The following is a 13,229-nucleotide window of genomic DNA, read 5'->3' as shown; positions in this document are numbered from 1 at the left end:
ATAAGAATGTCATAATTTAATAGTCCAACCAAATCACTTCTTTCTCCTGATATCCTGCTTCAGCAACCCTCAGGTAGATGCTCTTCTCCTCCTATGTGGGCGGACCAGTCGCTTTCAGTTAATATATTGGAAATCAGCAAAACCCCGATGTGACACTCCTTCCTTCCAACAGCCCTTCACACACACCCCAGTTGTAGGGAAAGGATCTCGATTTAAAAGCCCACTTAAGGGCTGCTTATGATCAGATGTCACCTTCTGGGCTGTTCTTCAAAAGCCCTGGTTTCTTCCTTAGCGGCTGATCAGGAAGAATTGCGATGCGTCTAACACACCTACCAAATCCCTGGAGTGTCACTATCTGGCAGGACCCAATCCTCTTATTATTACACGCAAGAACCGGAGGCCACCCCCGTCCTTTCCTAAAACCCCAAGAAGCTGTACATGATGTATGCATGAATATGCATGAACGAAATCGACCCCCATCCTTTGTGCGAGATTCACAAGACCAGACCGAGATTCACAAGACCAGACCTTGGCTCCCTTCTCCCCAGGCAACCTTTAACAAGCAAAACAGAGGCAATGGTTGTGGGAAAGAGTTGCTACCGGTATGTATGGGTTGGAGGCCATTTCCCCCACACACACACACCCCAGCAACTCTTCTTCCAGCCTGATCCATGAGCCTGCTCTCTCACACTATCTGTTTTCCACCCTACTCACAGCATTTGCCACCCTGATGGGGGGACCTCTGCGAGGGAATGCTCCAGGGAAACCAGGCAGGAGATGCTGAGCGCCAGACAGAGACCGTGGGATCAGCCTTCCCTGCAGGAGAAAGTGGGTCACGAAAACCTCCAAGCTGCCCTGTCTGCTTTGACAGAAACAAAAGGCTTGCCTTCCACCAGCTGCAGCTTTCTTTGTTGTTCTCCGCAAGCACCAGCTTGGCGGCCCAGATGGTTGTGCCCATGCTCGGTGCAACTCATGAGCTGGGGTGGGGGTGCGGGGGGGGTGTCACGTGATTGTTCCCTGTCAGCAAATGGTGCTTCGGAGAGGTCTGCTGCCGAAGGAGCCAGCCATACACCGGGATCTGTGCACGCACGGTGGGTGGCACAAGAAAGCGCCAGCCGGCCTCCCTCTGACCAGAATGCAGCCGGTTTCGCCTGCTGGCTCACAGGCCCTCTGGTGGGATTGGCACAGGTGTGCCACCAAAGGAGGAGAACAGGTGTCAAGGCTTTGAGCTGGCACACGGTTGCACTTTCTTTGAACAAGTGCCACAGGCGCAATCATTGAAGGAGAATCCTTGTCCATCAGGGTTGAACTGTGGGGTCCTCGGTGCTCTCTGAGCTTGGTGGTTTTCTGGCAGGCGTTGCATGACCCAACTGGGTAATATCATCAGTGCTAGAAGGGAGTGAGGTTTGTGGAAAAAGGAGGGATGATGAGGATTGTGGGGTCCTTGGTGCTCTCTGACCTTGGTTGTTTTCTTGCAGATGTTTCATGACCCAACTGGGTAATATCGTCAGTGCTAGAAGGGAGTGGGGTTTGCAGAGAGAAGGAGGAGGAGGAGGAGGAGGACTGTGGGGTCCTCGTTGCTCTCTGAGCTTGGTGGTTTTGTTGCAGATGTGTCATTACCCAACTCGGTAACATCATCAGTGCTAGAAGAGAGTAGAGTGGGGGGAGGAGGAGACTGTTTTTTAATGCTATATATTATTAATGGTTATTCTCATTGCCCGCAACTGAGAAACTCATTACCTGAGTTTTGCAGTCTTATAAATGCATGAAACAAATACATTAGGGTTTTTTTTTCCTCCCACCATTGTTATCTGAAGAACTGAATCTTTTTGTATTGCTCTGCTTGAATGTTTACGGCAGGTGTTACCTCAAATAAAATATGCTATCACTTCAGCTATTAAGGTGACTGAATATTGTAGCTTTTTTTCCCCATGCCGTTGGACAAATAGGCTTCACGTACAGGGATGGTGTAGATTAATTATGTTGCTTTCTTCTGCTGTGGCTGGAGGCAAGAGCTTTTTTTAAGCTCCCAAACTTGCAGCCACTAAGGACAGGACATTTTTAGTCACTCTCAGAATCATCTTTCCAGAATTTGAAGCTCAAGAGCAGAGACAGCTACTCATGATGTTGGAAGCTTCGGGGAACGATTTTGAAGGCTTGGCGAAACGCATGAGAAAGAACATCAAAAGAATGTTCTTGATTTTGTTTGGTATGAGAGGAGAGAGAGAGAGAGAGAGAGAGAGAGAGAGAGAGAGAGAGAGAGAGAGAGAGAGAGAGAGAGAAAATTTGAATGGGTTTTCAGCATTCTGTTATTCGACATAAAAAGGATTCCTGACATTCTTGTTCTTGCCTGTTTCTTATTGAAAAGCCTGCATCCAAGATTACTCAGGGCTACCTATGAAGCTGGGTAGCCTCTCCTGCCCTCTTTCACCTTGGGGGAAAAAGCTCCCTTGGATCCATGATCTTCATTTTAATCTCAGATGTTTGGCAACACAGCCTTAAGGCTGTAGTGTTGTTGCCAAGACGTTCTCAAACAGCGTGTCTATTTCTTGTATCCCTGAGATTTTTACACAGAACTGGACACTGCTTGTTCTTTCTTTGGCAATAAAACTTCTACAGTGTTCTTGTGTTTACAGAATGCAAAAAAATAACACTGCAGGTAGTCCTCGATTTACGATCACAATTGAGCCCCCAAATGTCTGTTGCTAAGCGAGACATTTGTTAAGTGAGTTTTGCCCCATTTTACGACCTTTCTCGCCACACTTGTTAAGTGAATCATTGCAGTCGTTAAGTTAGTTGCCTGGCTGTTAAGCGAATCTGGCTTCCCCATTGATTTAGCTTGCAAAAGGTCGTAAAAGGGGAATCACACGACCCCAGGACACTGCAACCGTCAGTTGCCAAGCATCCAAATTTTGTTCATGTGGCTGTAGGGATGCTGCAAGAGTCGTGTGAAAAATGGTCACAAGTGCCGTTATAGTTTCGAATGGTCACTAAATGAATTGTTGTAAGTCGGGGACTACCTGTATTCAGTTCTCTAACAAGTAAACACTTGAAAGTAACTAGTCGGAGAAGACAGCAATCCAAGTATGCCATTTTGTGTTTTTATTATTTGTTTGAAGGAACCAACAAAAGACAACTCAACCCTTACCAAGTCAAGAGTTTCACAATGCATCCTGGATAAATTCATAATACTGAACAGCTTCTAGCCACATGCAAAGACTCTCCATAACAAGCCATCTTCTTCCAGGCCAGCTTCTTCGTCCTTCTAGCCCACACTCTTGATGTAGTAGTCAGTAGTAGTAGCTCTCCAGCAATCCAGCAGAAGTCTTCCACATCACAGTACAACTTGATTCTTTTCTAGTGGAAGTTCCTGGGAATTAGATCTGCAACCTTTGCACACCAAACATCCGTTTTACCACCCAGAGACGAGAGATGGGCTCTGTTTTCTAAATCCTTTGTGTTTTCCAGTCTATTAGCCATCACAGTCTAGACAGCAATCTTCTCAATGAATCTGCTCTCCAATCAGCAACAGCAGAAATTCGTCAATCCTGAGAGTCAGGTAAAAAAACATCTAAGAGAACTCTATTCTCTGAGCTGAAAAATCACAACAGCCTTCTCTATCTGTAAAAATAAAGAGCCTTATTCGATCACGGGATGGAACCCACCAAAATTAATCTCATTAAACCTAGTTATGTTGATCAGGGCTTCTTGGCTGGCTAGCAAGTTACAATCCACCACGATCTAAAGAGTGACACATGTATAAATAACTCAGTTGAGGAATGGCATTTTGAAAGTCAGGGATGAAATACAGTGGCATCTCCAGCATTAGCCGATTTACTCCTTCCCTTGTTGTCGTCAAACTTTCAAGCTGCCGCCCAAGAAACATCGGCGGACACAATATTGGATTGTGCAGACTCTTGATCTGCAATGCCTTAGGCTGTGGTGAAGAAGTAAAATAGATGTACCCAAGAGGTACGAATGGATGAGCATGGAGCAGAATTCCAAATCTAGGATGTGAGGGTGTGGACACTGGCACCAAAGACCAGATTCGATGACACTCACAAGGTCAGTCTCAGAACTGACCACTCCCTACATGGAGAAGGACGATCTGGCACCCTTGAAGAATGCTTTTGAGTCCAACATGCAAGATGTGGTTGAGTTGGCAAATATGGAGCATACGATACAACCATTCTTGGATCCACAGACCTCTGCCTCTAACCTCAGGTGGATCCTGCCTGCTCCATGCAACAAAGGCATGTAGACCACAAATGGTCCACCCAACCGGGGATCTTCATGCACACCTCTAGCCTCTGGCTGTTGGGTCCTTCAGTGCAAGTCACTGTTCTGCGGCCAGGCAATTGGAGGGCTGAGTAGAGACTGGGTAGAGCAAGGACATGTGTTCAGCCCCCTGGATGGGCAGCTTGTGGCTGGCGTAGTGGTGGATGACCTCTGGGATGTTGTTGAAGGGAGGGCTGTGCTGACCCAAGACAAATTTGTTGTCCTCAGTCTGCAAGAGTTTCATGTGAAGGAACCCTTGGTTGCTCCTAGGGAGAGAGAAGATCCTGTGATCAAGATGCCAGCCATTCCCTTTTAGCAATAGCAATAGCACTTACATATACACCGCTTCACAGTGCTTTTACAGCCCTCTCTGAGCGGCTTACAGAGTCAGTCTGTTGCCCCCAGCAATCTGGGTCCTCATTTGACTGACCTCGGAAGGACGGAAGGCTGAGTCAACCTTGAGCAGGTGAGAATCAAACTGCTGGCAGTGGGCAGAGTCAGCTTGCAATGCTGCACTCTAACCACCACCACCACAGCTCTTAATAGCAAAGGAACTTAGACTTATATACCCCTTCGCTTTGCATTACAGCCCTCTCTAAGTGGTTTATAGCATCAGCCTGTTGCCCCCAACGATCTGGGTCCTCATTTTACCGACCTCGGAAGGATGGAAGGCTGAGTCAACCTCGAGCCGGTCAGGATTGAACTGCTGGCAGTGGGCAGAGTTATCCTGCAATGCTGCATTCTAACCACTGCGCCACCACAGCTTTTAAAATTGAGATACCTCCTCTTACCGACAGGAGGAATCTTTCGCAAACACACACTCACTTGAGGGAGAGGGAAAAGGCATTATGGCTACTTTCACTGTTCCGAACCAGGTAACTCGCTTCCCGGCAAAGTCGGAGAAGACTCTCGGCATCCACCCGACTCAAGGTCCCATGATACCACCTGCAAAGAAGAGATTCCTTTCTTTTTCCTTTCTTTTTTAAATTTAATTTAAATTTAATTTAATTAAAAAAAATTATTCAAAACTTTAAAATACCAATCTCCAAAAATAAAAATAAAAATACAAGCAAAAAAAAAAACTCCAGCAAACAAAATGGACAAAATGTTTTTAAAAATGGCCATGAAAAAGAACAAAAACAAACAAACACATATGCATATATGTATATGCAAAGAAGAGATTCCTGTATATGGGCCGGGGTCTCTCTGGGTGTGTGTGTGTGTGTGTGTGAGGTGGGTGGTCTCTAAATCAGCCTACTTACGCTTGGCTCTCTAGTGGCAGCGCAGGATTGACATATTCGCCAAAAGCCACCCCAGCCTCCGGGCTCAGCCAGCAGGGGGCGCTCTTTCCCTCTATGCAGGCCGGCACAGGGTTTTTCACCGTTGTTGTTGCTGCACCTCGGAGCAGAAGCACATAATGGAATGTGAAAGGAGGAGCGGGAGTTGTGAGACGCGGCTGCAGGACCAGAGTGAAAGGCAGGATCAGGCCCCAGGGAGGGGGGGATTATGGGAGGTGGGGAATGAGATGGAGATAAAAATAGAGCTGAGGATTTGGCAAAGACAGACAGGGGGTATCTGCAGTGGGATCAAGAGGATCGTTAGAATTGAGGCCCCGCCCCTTTCGGAAACATCACAGGTTGGGATAGAATGGAGTGAGGAGGTGACTTTCCCAGGAGGGAGGGGCTGCATGCCAAAGGAGCGAGAGGCAACTCAGCCCAGATATTTTGTGGGAGAGAAAGTGGGTGAAGACAGCTTCTCCTCAATAGTTCCCAGAGTATACTGTAGAGCAGGGGTCTTCAAACTTGGCCCTTTTATGACTTGTGGACTTCAACTCCCAGAATTCCTCAGCCAGGCATGCTGGCTGAGGAATTCTGGGAGTTGAAGTCCACAAGTCATAAAAGGGCCAGGTTTGAAGACCCCTGCTGTAGAGGAAGATAGGAGAGTGCTCAGGCCGGCCAGATTCTGCCTATAGGTGTGGGACAATAAAGAACTCAGCTGGGTAAGAATTGCCACATCTCATTCTTGGTTTTGGGCCTGAGATACGGTGACTGAGGTGTTCTGGGACTTGAAGTCCACACACGGTAGCTGATGAATTCTGGGAGTTGGAAGTCCACAAATGATGTGATGGAATGCAGTGAGGAGGCAGATTCCCAGGAAGCAAAGGGTGCATTCCAGAGGAGGAACTCAGCCCTGATATCATGTGTGAGAGAAAGAGGGTGAAGACAGACCCTCCTCAATAGCTCCCAGAATATATTCCCAGATAGGAGAGTCTTCAGCCTGGCAAGAGTCTGTCTATAGGTGAGGAAGATTCACCGCGTGTCTCTCCTGATTTTGGGCCTGACGCTCACATGTGGGGGAAAAAAAGGTTTGTGTGTGAAGCTTTGCATAAGTGGTTACAACCAGTGTGACTTTCCCCCCCCCCTCCTGCAAAGAGACCCCTCTGGACACAGGATGAAGCCCCAATTCTGTCTCCTGCAAATTCAGAATTTGCTCTCGGTCCCAGTTGAGCTACGCAATCTGGCAAGGCGATGTCACTCTGCTGATTGCAAATGAAAGCAGAGGAGACCAGGTCGGCAGGCAGAAATTCTGAAAGATCAAGGTGGGAAGACGAGGAGAAAAGTGGAGAAAAATTAAAAGGTCAAGGAGGTTCAGGCTAAACCTGCCCTGGATGGCCTTGGAAAGATCTGCAGGGTTCCCTGGGAGGCAGAGCTACTAAATACCACGGGAATCTGGCACAGGCAGTCCTCGACTTACGTTGTAAGTTGCGGCGGCCATTAAGTGGGTCACCAAGGTGACCACGTCTGATTTTATGATCTTTTTGCAGTGGTTGTTAAGTCAACCCATTTTACTCCATGGGCAACTTTTGCCAGAAACCAAAAGTAATGACTGAAAACTGACAAAAAGCATTTAGACCCACAGTCACAGAGCAGGGATATCTGCTGTTTCCAAGCATCTAAAATGCAGTCGTTTGCAGGGAGAGGGGCACAGCTGTCAGAACCCTGAAACCGGGTCATAAATAAAGCTGGGGAGGTCCGTTGTAAGTAACTCTGAATGACTGTTAAGTCACTGTTCATCAAACAAGGACTACCGATAGCTGACGGTGCAGTTGCCATTATGCCCAAAACCTACGTGCTCGGTGATACTATTTTAAAGGCTGTAACACACAAAACGCCTTTGTTCGCACAACCAGCTTACTCACTATTGACTTCCAGGGGACAGGACAAAGCAGAAGAGTCCGGAGTGCCGGGATTGGCATTCTGGAGGCCCGGGGGACTATCTCTGGAGCTGGTGCTTTGGAGAAGCAGGTGTTTCTCGGGTTCGGACAGGTGAGTTGAACCATCCAGCTGTCCAACTGGCGGAGGCCACGGCAGGTCCTTGATGCCTTCCATCTCCACTGGGAGAGCCATCAGGAGAGAAGAGAAAAATTTGAGGAGGGGGCGGGGGGGGGGGCTGGCTGGCTGAAGATGTTCAGAGAGCAGGAGGAGATCACCCGGGGTAGGTAGCCTAGTGACCATGGGTGGGAGAAGACCGGGTTGAGTCCAGTTCTCAGGGCTTCTCCCACTCAAGATGATGGGAAAGAAAGGTGGAGAGAATCAGCTGCGGATTCTGTAGACTGCGGGCAATTATCTTGCAAAGGGGGTGGGGGGAAGAGGGCTTAAGGAGGGCATGAACAAATTGATGGAAGGGGTTTGACCTCCATTGGGGTATTCCTGCTCTGATCTGCCTCATGAGAGGGAGGGAGGGGACAAGGGGGACGAGGAGGAGGAAGAGGAGGAGGAGGAGGAAGAAGAGAAAGAGGAACAGAGGAGAAGAAAGAGGGGGAGAAGGGACTTGGCATCTATCCTTCTCCCGGGTCTTCAGGGCACAAACTAATGGTGGAGCATCTTATCCAGGCTCACCAGCGAAGACTCTGGAGATCCGCTCTTTCTTCCACTCCCACGGTTGGTCATACTCCTCTGGAGGCCTCTCATCCTCTTCTGGCAACCACGAATAGCGACAGGAGACAGCAGGCTGGGAAGAAGGCTGGACCTCTGGAGCCGCTTCATTCTCAGCGGCTTCGTAAGGCGTGTCATACAGGTGGAGAGGCTTCTGAGTGGCCAGTCCCTCCTTGGACCCATCCTTCTGAATCTCTAGGTCGCAAAGAGGAAAAGAGGGTTGTACATGCAGCACAACACCAACTCTCACCTTGGAAGAACATTCGGAGGAGGAGGAGGAGGAGGAGGAGGAGGAGGAGGAGGAGGAGGAGGAGGAGGAGGAGGAGGAAAAAAAGAAGAAGGAGAAGAGGAAGGAGGAAGAGGACTAGGACTGTGGGGTCCTTGGTGGTCTCTGAGCTTGATTGTTTTCTTACAGATTTTTCATTACTCAACTAGGTAACAGCATCTGTCCGCTGATAATATTACCTACCTGGGTCATGAAATCTCTGCAAGGACACACTAAGGACCCCACAGTCCTCCTTTACCAAGCAGGGTCACGAAACGCCTGCAAGCAAGCTACCGAGCTCCGAGAGCACCAAGGACCCCACAGTTCAACCCTGAGCTACCAATACCAATATATCCTCTCCTATCCGTTGAACGCTTCCCTTACCAGCCAGCAGTTTCTGAGCTTCAAACGGTTCCATGTAGCCTTCATTTTTATCCCTCTGCTGCTCCTGCACTTGACTGTGAGTTTCTTCCCTCGCGTCGAATGGATCTGAGTACTCCTGCAGAAGGGTTATCTACAAAAGGAAAGGACCCTTTAATGCAGAGGACCCCAACCTTTGGGGGCACCAGGGACCGGTTCTGTGGAGAGAGGTTTTTCCGCGGACCGGAGAGCGTGTGGTTTTGTGTGCTGCCTGCATCCCGCAGATGGGGCTTTGCTTGTTTGTGCGGACCGGTTGTCGGCATGCCACAGCCCGTTACCGGTCCATGGACCGGGGGTTGGAGACCCCTGCTTTAATGGATCTAGCAGTAGCAGGAGAATAGCAAATTTGTGTAGGGGGCAAGGAAGAAGGACACCCACCCACCCCCGCCAAGCCAAGATGCACCCATGTCCTTAACTCCGAAGGTCCAATTCGATTTATTTTGCCCCGGCCGTGCTGGAGGATTTTGAGAGTTAAGCGAGAAGCAAAGTCACTTGTCCACCCTTTTCATTCATCGGCAACCCAAGGAGAGATATTTTCATTTATTGCTAAAATGGAAGCAGAATCTACAGTAAGGGAGCACCTGTTTCTGCTTGTACATTCAAAAGCAAGGCCTGTACACAGGATCCTTAAAATCTACCAAACCAAAAAGATCTACAAAAAACGCTAAAAGAAGGTTGCAACTCCAGGTTGTCTGTGCACATTGTGTGAACAAGAAGTGCATGTTGTGTGAACGTGAAGCGCCAGCTCATCACTTCGAGCTGCTGCAAGCAGGGGGTGTGAACCCAGCACGGGTGTTTCAAGAAAGATTTAGCACCCAAGGCCAGGGATTTTATTGTTTTTGGATAAAAGGCCCACCACTAAAGCATATAAATACAGCTCCCATGGCGGGATGCAGAAGGAGCTTTTGGCTTTTCCAAAATGCAAACAAAATAGCTAAAACCCCTGTCTTAATTGGGGGGTTATTTTTCCCACCTTCTTTTTCCCTAACTTGTCTCACTGAGCAATGCCCCCATTTATTTTGCTTTCCCGAGGCGCCCTAAAAGACGCTACCCATGCATGGATTCCAGTCTACACACAGCAAACGAACACACCTTACACACGCAATCCCCTTGCCCACTTACCATCCTTTCAACCCCAACACGGGGGGGGAGGGGAAACCTAAAATACACGGCAGAGAGCCCTCCCAGATGCTTTCCGACGACCAACTCCGTCGACCCCTCGCCTTCAGCAGTGGCCCACGGAGGTTTGAGTCCCAAACGGGACGCAGACGCCCTCAAAGCTGGGGCGTCCCGGGGCAGCCCACCCCAAAGAACCAAGGCGGTTCTGTCGCCTCCGCGGGAGAAAAGCCCCTTCCCCACGTTACCCCGGTTTCCCCTAGACACACACACACACACACACACACACAGGGCAGGGGAAGCGCACGGCGGGGGGGGATCTCCAGTCCTCCTTCCCTCCCCAGTCCCCCCACGTCCCCCTCCCTCCCTCCCCCGGCCGCGAGACCTGGTTCTCCTTCTGGTCCGGCGGTTCCCCCAGCCCGGGGGCTCCTTCCACCCGGACGAGCCGGCGGCGGGGCGATCGGCAGCGGCGGGGGTAGGCGGGGGGCGTCGCGGAGCCTCCGCCGCGGTAGGGATCCTCGAAGTCGCGCTGGCGCTGCAGGCGGTAGGCGGCCAGCAAGTCCGGCTGCTCGGGAGCCGCCGCCGCGTAGTCCGGCTGCGGGGGCGCCGGCTTGGCGCTGCGGAAGAGAAGGCGGTCGCGGAGCCAGCGCGCCATCATGCGGACCCCCTTCCCCGCCGACCACCAGCCCCGGCCCGAGCGGAGCGGCGCGGCGCGGGTCTAGCCAGCCGGCGCCTCCATCCCCAGCCCGGGCTCCATCGCTCCGCCGCGGAGCCCCGGCCGCCAAACGGTGCGCGCTGCTCCGGCTCGCCTTCCCCGCCGATGCGTCCTGGGGTCGGCCGGGCAGGAGCCCCCCCACCCAGCCCTCCTACCCGAGGACCCCTCCCCGCTCTTTGCCCGGCCTGGATGGTCTGCTCGAAGCGGCCGGCGCCGTCTTTAAAGCCGCATCTTCCGCCTTTTACCTACAAGGACTACAAGGCCCGGCAGCCCCGGGCGGGCGGCTCTCGGTGAGGGATGACGGGAGATGTAGTTCGCAACTTCGGGGGTCTTCTCGGGCCCCCCCTCCCCTCCCCGCGCTCAGCCTCTGCTCAAGGCAAGGGCGCGCGGAAGAAGAAAGCGCGCGTGGCGAGACCCGGCGCCCCGCCAGATGTTGCAGGCGTTGCAGTGCCGTGGGGGCCGGCCATCGGCAGTGGCTGATGGAGGTTTGAGTCCCAAGCAGGTGTCCCATCTCGCTGGACTGGTCGGCCTGAGCTATCTAGGGCAGCGTTTCCCAACCTTAGGAACTTGAAGATGCGTGGACTTCAACTCCCAGAATTCCCCAGCCAGCTCTGCTGGCTGGGGAATTCTGGGAGTTGAAGTCCACGCATCTTCAAGTTCCTGAGGTTGGGAAACGCTGATCTAGGGCAAGGCGACCCCTAAATACAATACAGCAAGGGTCTTCAAACTTGGCCCTTTTATGACTTGTGGACTTCAACTCCCAGAATTCCTGGCTGAGGAATTCTGGGAGTTGAAGTCCACAAGTCATAAAAGGGCCAAGTTTGAAGACCCCTGCAATACAGTAATGAACTCAATGCACTTCGTTCTCTTTAAGGGTGCGTTTGGAGTAACGTGTGAGCGAGCGAGAGAGAGAGAGACGGAGACGTGTTTGGGCTCATTTATGGCCCCTGGAGGCACGTTGAAGCCAAATCCACAGGCAGATAGAGTCTACCTGATTTATCCGGAATAGTATAGGGTCTCCTGCTTGGGGGATGGGGGTGGACTAGAAGACCTCTACGATCCCCCTCTTTGTTTATTCTGTGTATTCCGAAAAAATATTTTAGGCTTGCCAAGGCGTGATCGGATAGCCCTTTGTTTAAACAGGCCTGTTGATCACGTGTCCTACTTCAATTCGGGCACTACACTCCGAACTGGGAGCCCTGAGCAGACGTCACTTATGAAAAAAGACACGCGTGTTCACTCAAAACGTGCTTTGAGTAAAACCTGCGCGCCTTTTTTCATAAGTGACGTTAGGCCGGGGAACTCGGTCCTTGGCGGTTGCTTAATTTTCATTGATAACAGTTTGGCGTGTTGTAGGAACTCAGCCAATTGCAGTCGGCTCAGGGCTTGGTGCAACGTGTGAACGCAGCCTGTTTCAGGAAGTAGGTTTCCCCGCAGTGGGGCACAATGAATTCGCGTGATTAAAAACCCCGCTCGGTTTTTCTTACCCCCCACCCCCTTGGTCATCTCCCTAGGGTATACTACACAATTAAACCAACATCTTTTAATTATAAGCATTCTAAGAGTTCATTGGCCTTAAATGGGTGAAATAATCTTAAAAGCAGCAAAATGCACACCTCCTGGGCAACAAAAACGAAAATGCAGCCTAGGGTGCCCCAGCAAGCTTACAACGACACCTCCTGCAAATGCACCCAAAATGCACATTCAGAAGCACATTCACTCCGAATCTAGAACCGGATTCCAGCTTGGACCGCCGAGCCCGCTTTCCATCTCTCGACTCTGGTGACTTGAATTTTGCAGGAGCCCTTCGCTTTTCCATTACTTCCGAATAATTCTTAAAAGCACAGGGGAGCTTGCTTGTCGTTAAATGTCGGAAATGCGAATTTAGAAAGCGGAAAAAGACAAAAGAAAAAAAGTAAAAAAAAAAAAGCCCGCACCCATTGCCGTGACTCGGATTCGAACCGAGGTTGCTGCGGCCACAACGCAGAGTACTAACCACTATACGATCACGGCGAGCCACCCAGGCGCTGGGGAAAGAGCTCGGCAACCACCTCCTTCATTTCTACATTCCCTGACGTCATGGCGTCTTCGAGTGGGGATTCGTGCCTGTCTCGCACAGCGCCCCCTTTGGTGAATAGGCTGAAGAACAGGATGGAAGGAACTAACTAGCCTTTAAAGGACTTGCAGAGGCTGGCAATGGCTTTTAGACAGGAGCGCAGAGTCCCGAAGCACTGCTTATGGAGGCTTTCCATCTTTCCATCCCTATAATGATATTTTTTTTCCCTCTGCATCCTTCAGGATTTTGCCTGCCTAGCTTTGCATTTGGCTGCCACAAAGGAGACAGGGTCAACTATCCTCCAAAGCACCTGAAGGCTGGACAAGAAGCAATGGATGGAAACTAATCAAGGAGAGAAGCAACCTAGAAGTAAGGAGAGATTTCCAAACAGTGAGAGAACAATTAACTAGTGGAAAGGCTTGCCTCCAGAAGTTGTGGCTGCTC

General features: G+C 50.6%; 2 protein-coding genes across 2 annotated transcripts in view; one reads left to right on the top strand and one right to left on the bottom strand.

Annotated features, from left to right (window-relative positions):
* Nucleotides 1-3,093: 3,093 nt before the first annotated feature.
* On the bottom strand, nt 3,094-10,846 carry SHF (Src homology 2 domain containing F). The gene is made up of 7 exons (XM_083371085.1): nt 10,400-10,846; nt 8,863-8,992; nt 8,178-8,408; nt 7,478-7,672; nt 5,541-5,670; nt 5,104-5,223; nt 3,094-4,544 (listed from the first exon to the last, which is right to left on the bottom strand). The coding sequence occupies exons 1-7, from the start codon at nt 10,670-10,672 to the stop codon at nt 4,337-4,339; spliced, it is 1,287 nt and encodes a 428-aa protein (XP_083227211.1). The 5' UTR covers nt 10,673-10,846; the 3' UTR covers nt 3,094-4,336.
* SLC28A2 (solute carrier family 28 member 2) overlaps nt 10,835-13,229 on the top strand; it is a gene marked incomplete at both ends in the record, with an annotated part of 20,394 nt that continues 17,999 nt past the window's right edge. Inside the window, one exon of the mRNA XM_083371745.1 lies at nt 10,835-11,019. Within this exon, the coding sequence (XP_083227871.1) occupies nt 10,835-11,019 (185 nt within the window). The remainder of the gene's footprint in view (nt 11,020-13,229) is intronic.

Source organism: Vipera ursinii, assembly GCF_947247035.1.
Source record: "Vipera ursinii genome assembly, chromosome: 11".
NCBI classification, from domain to species: Eukaryota; Metazoa; Chordata; class Lepidosauria; order Squamata; family Viperidae; genus Vipera; species Vipera ursinii.
The sequence above is the reverse complement of the archived record's forward strand: the minus strand, read 5'-3'. Positions and strand labels throughout refer to the sequence as shown.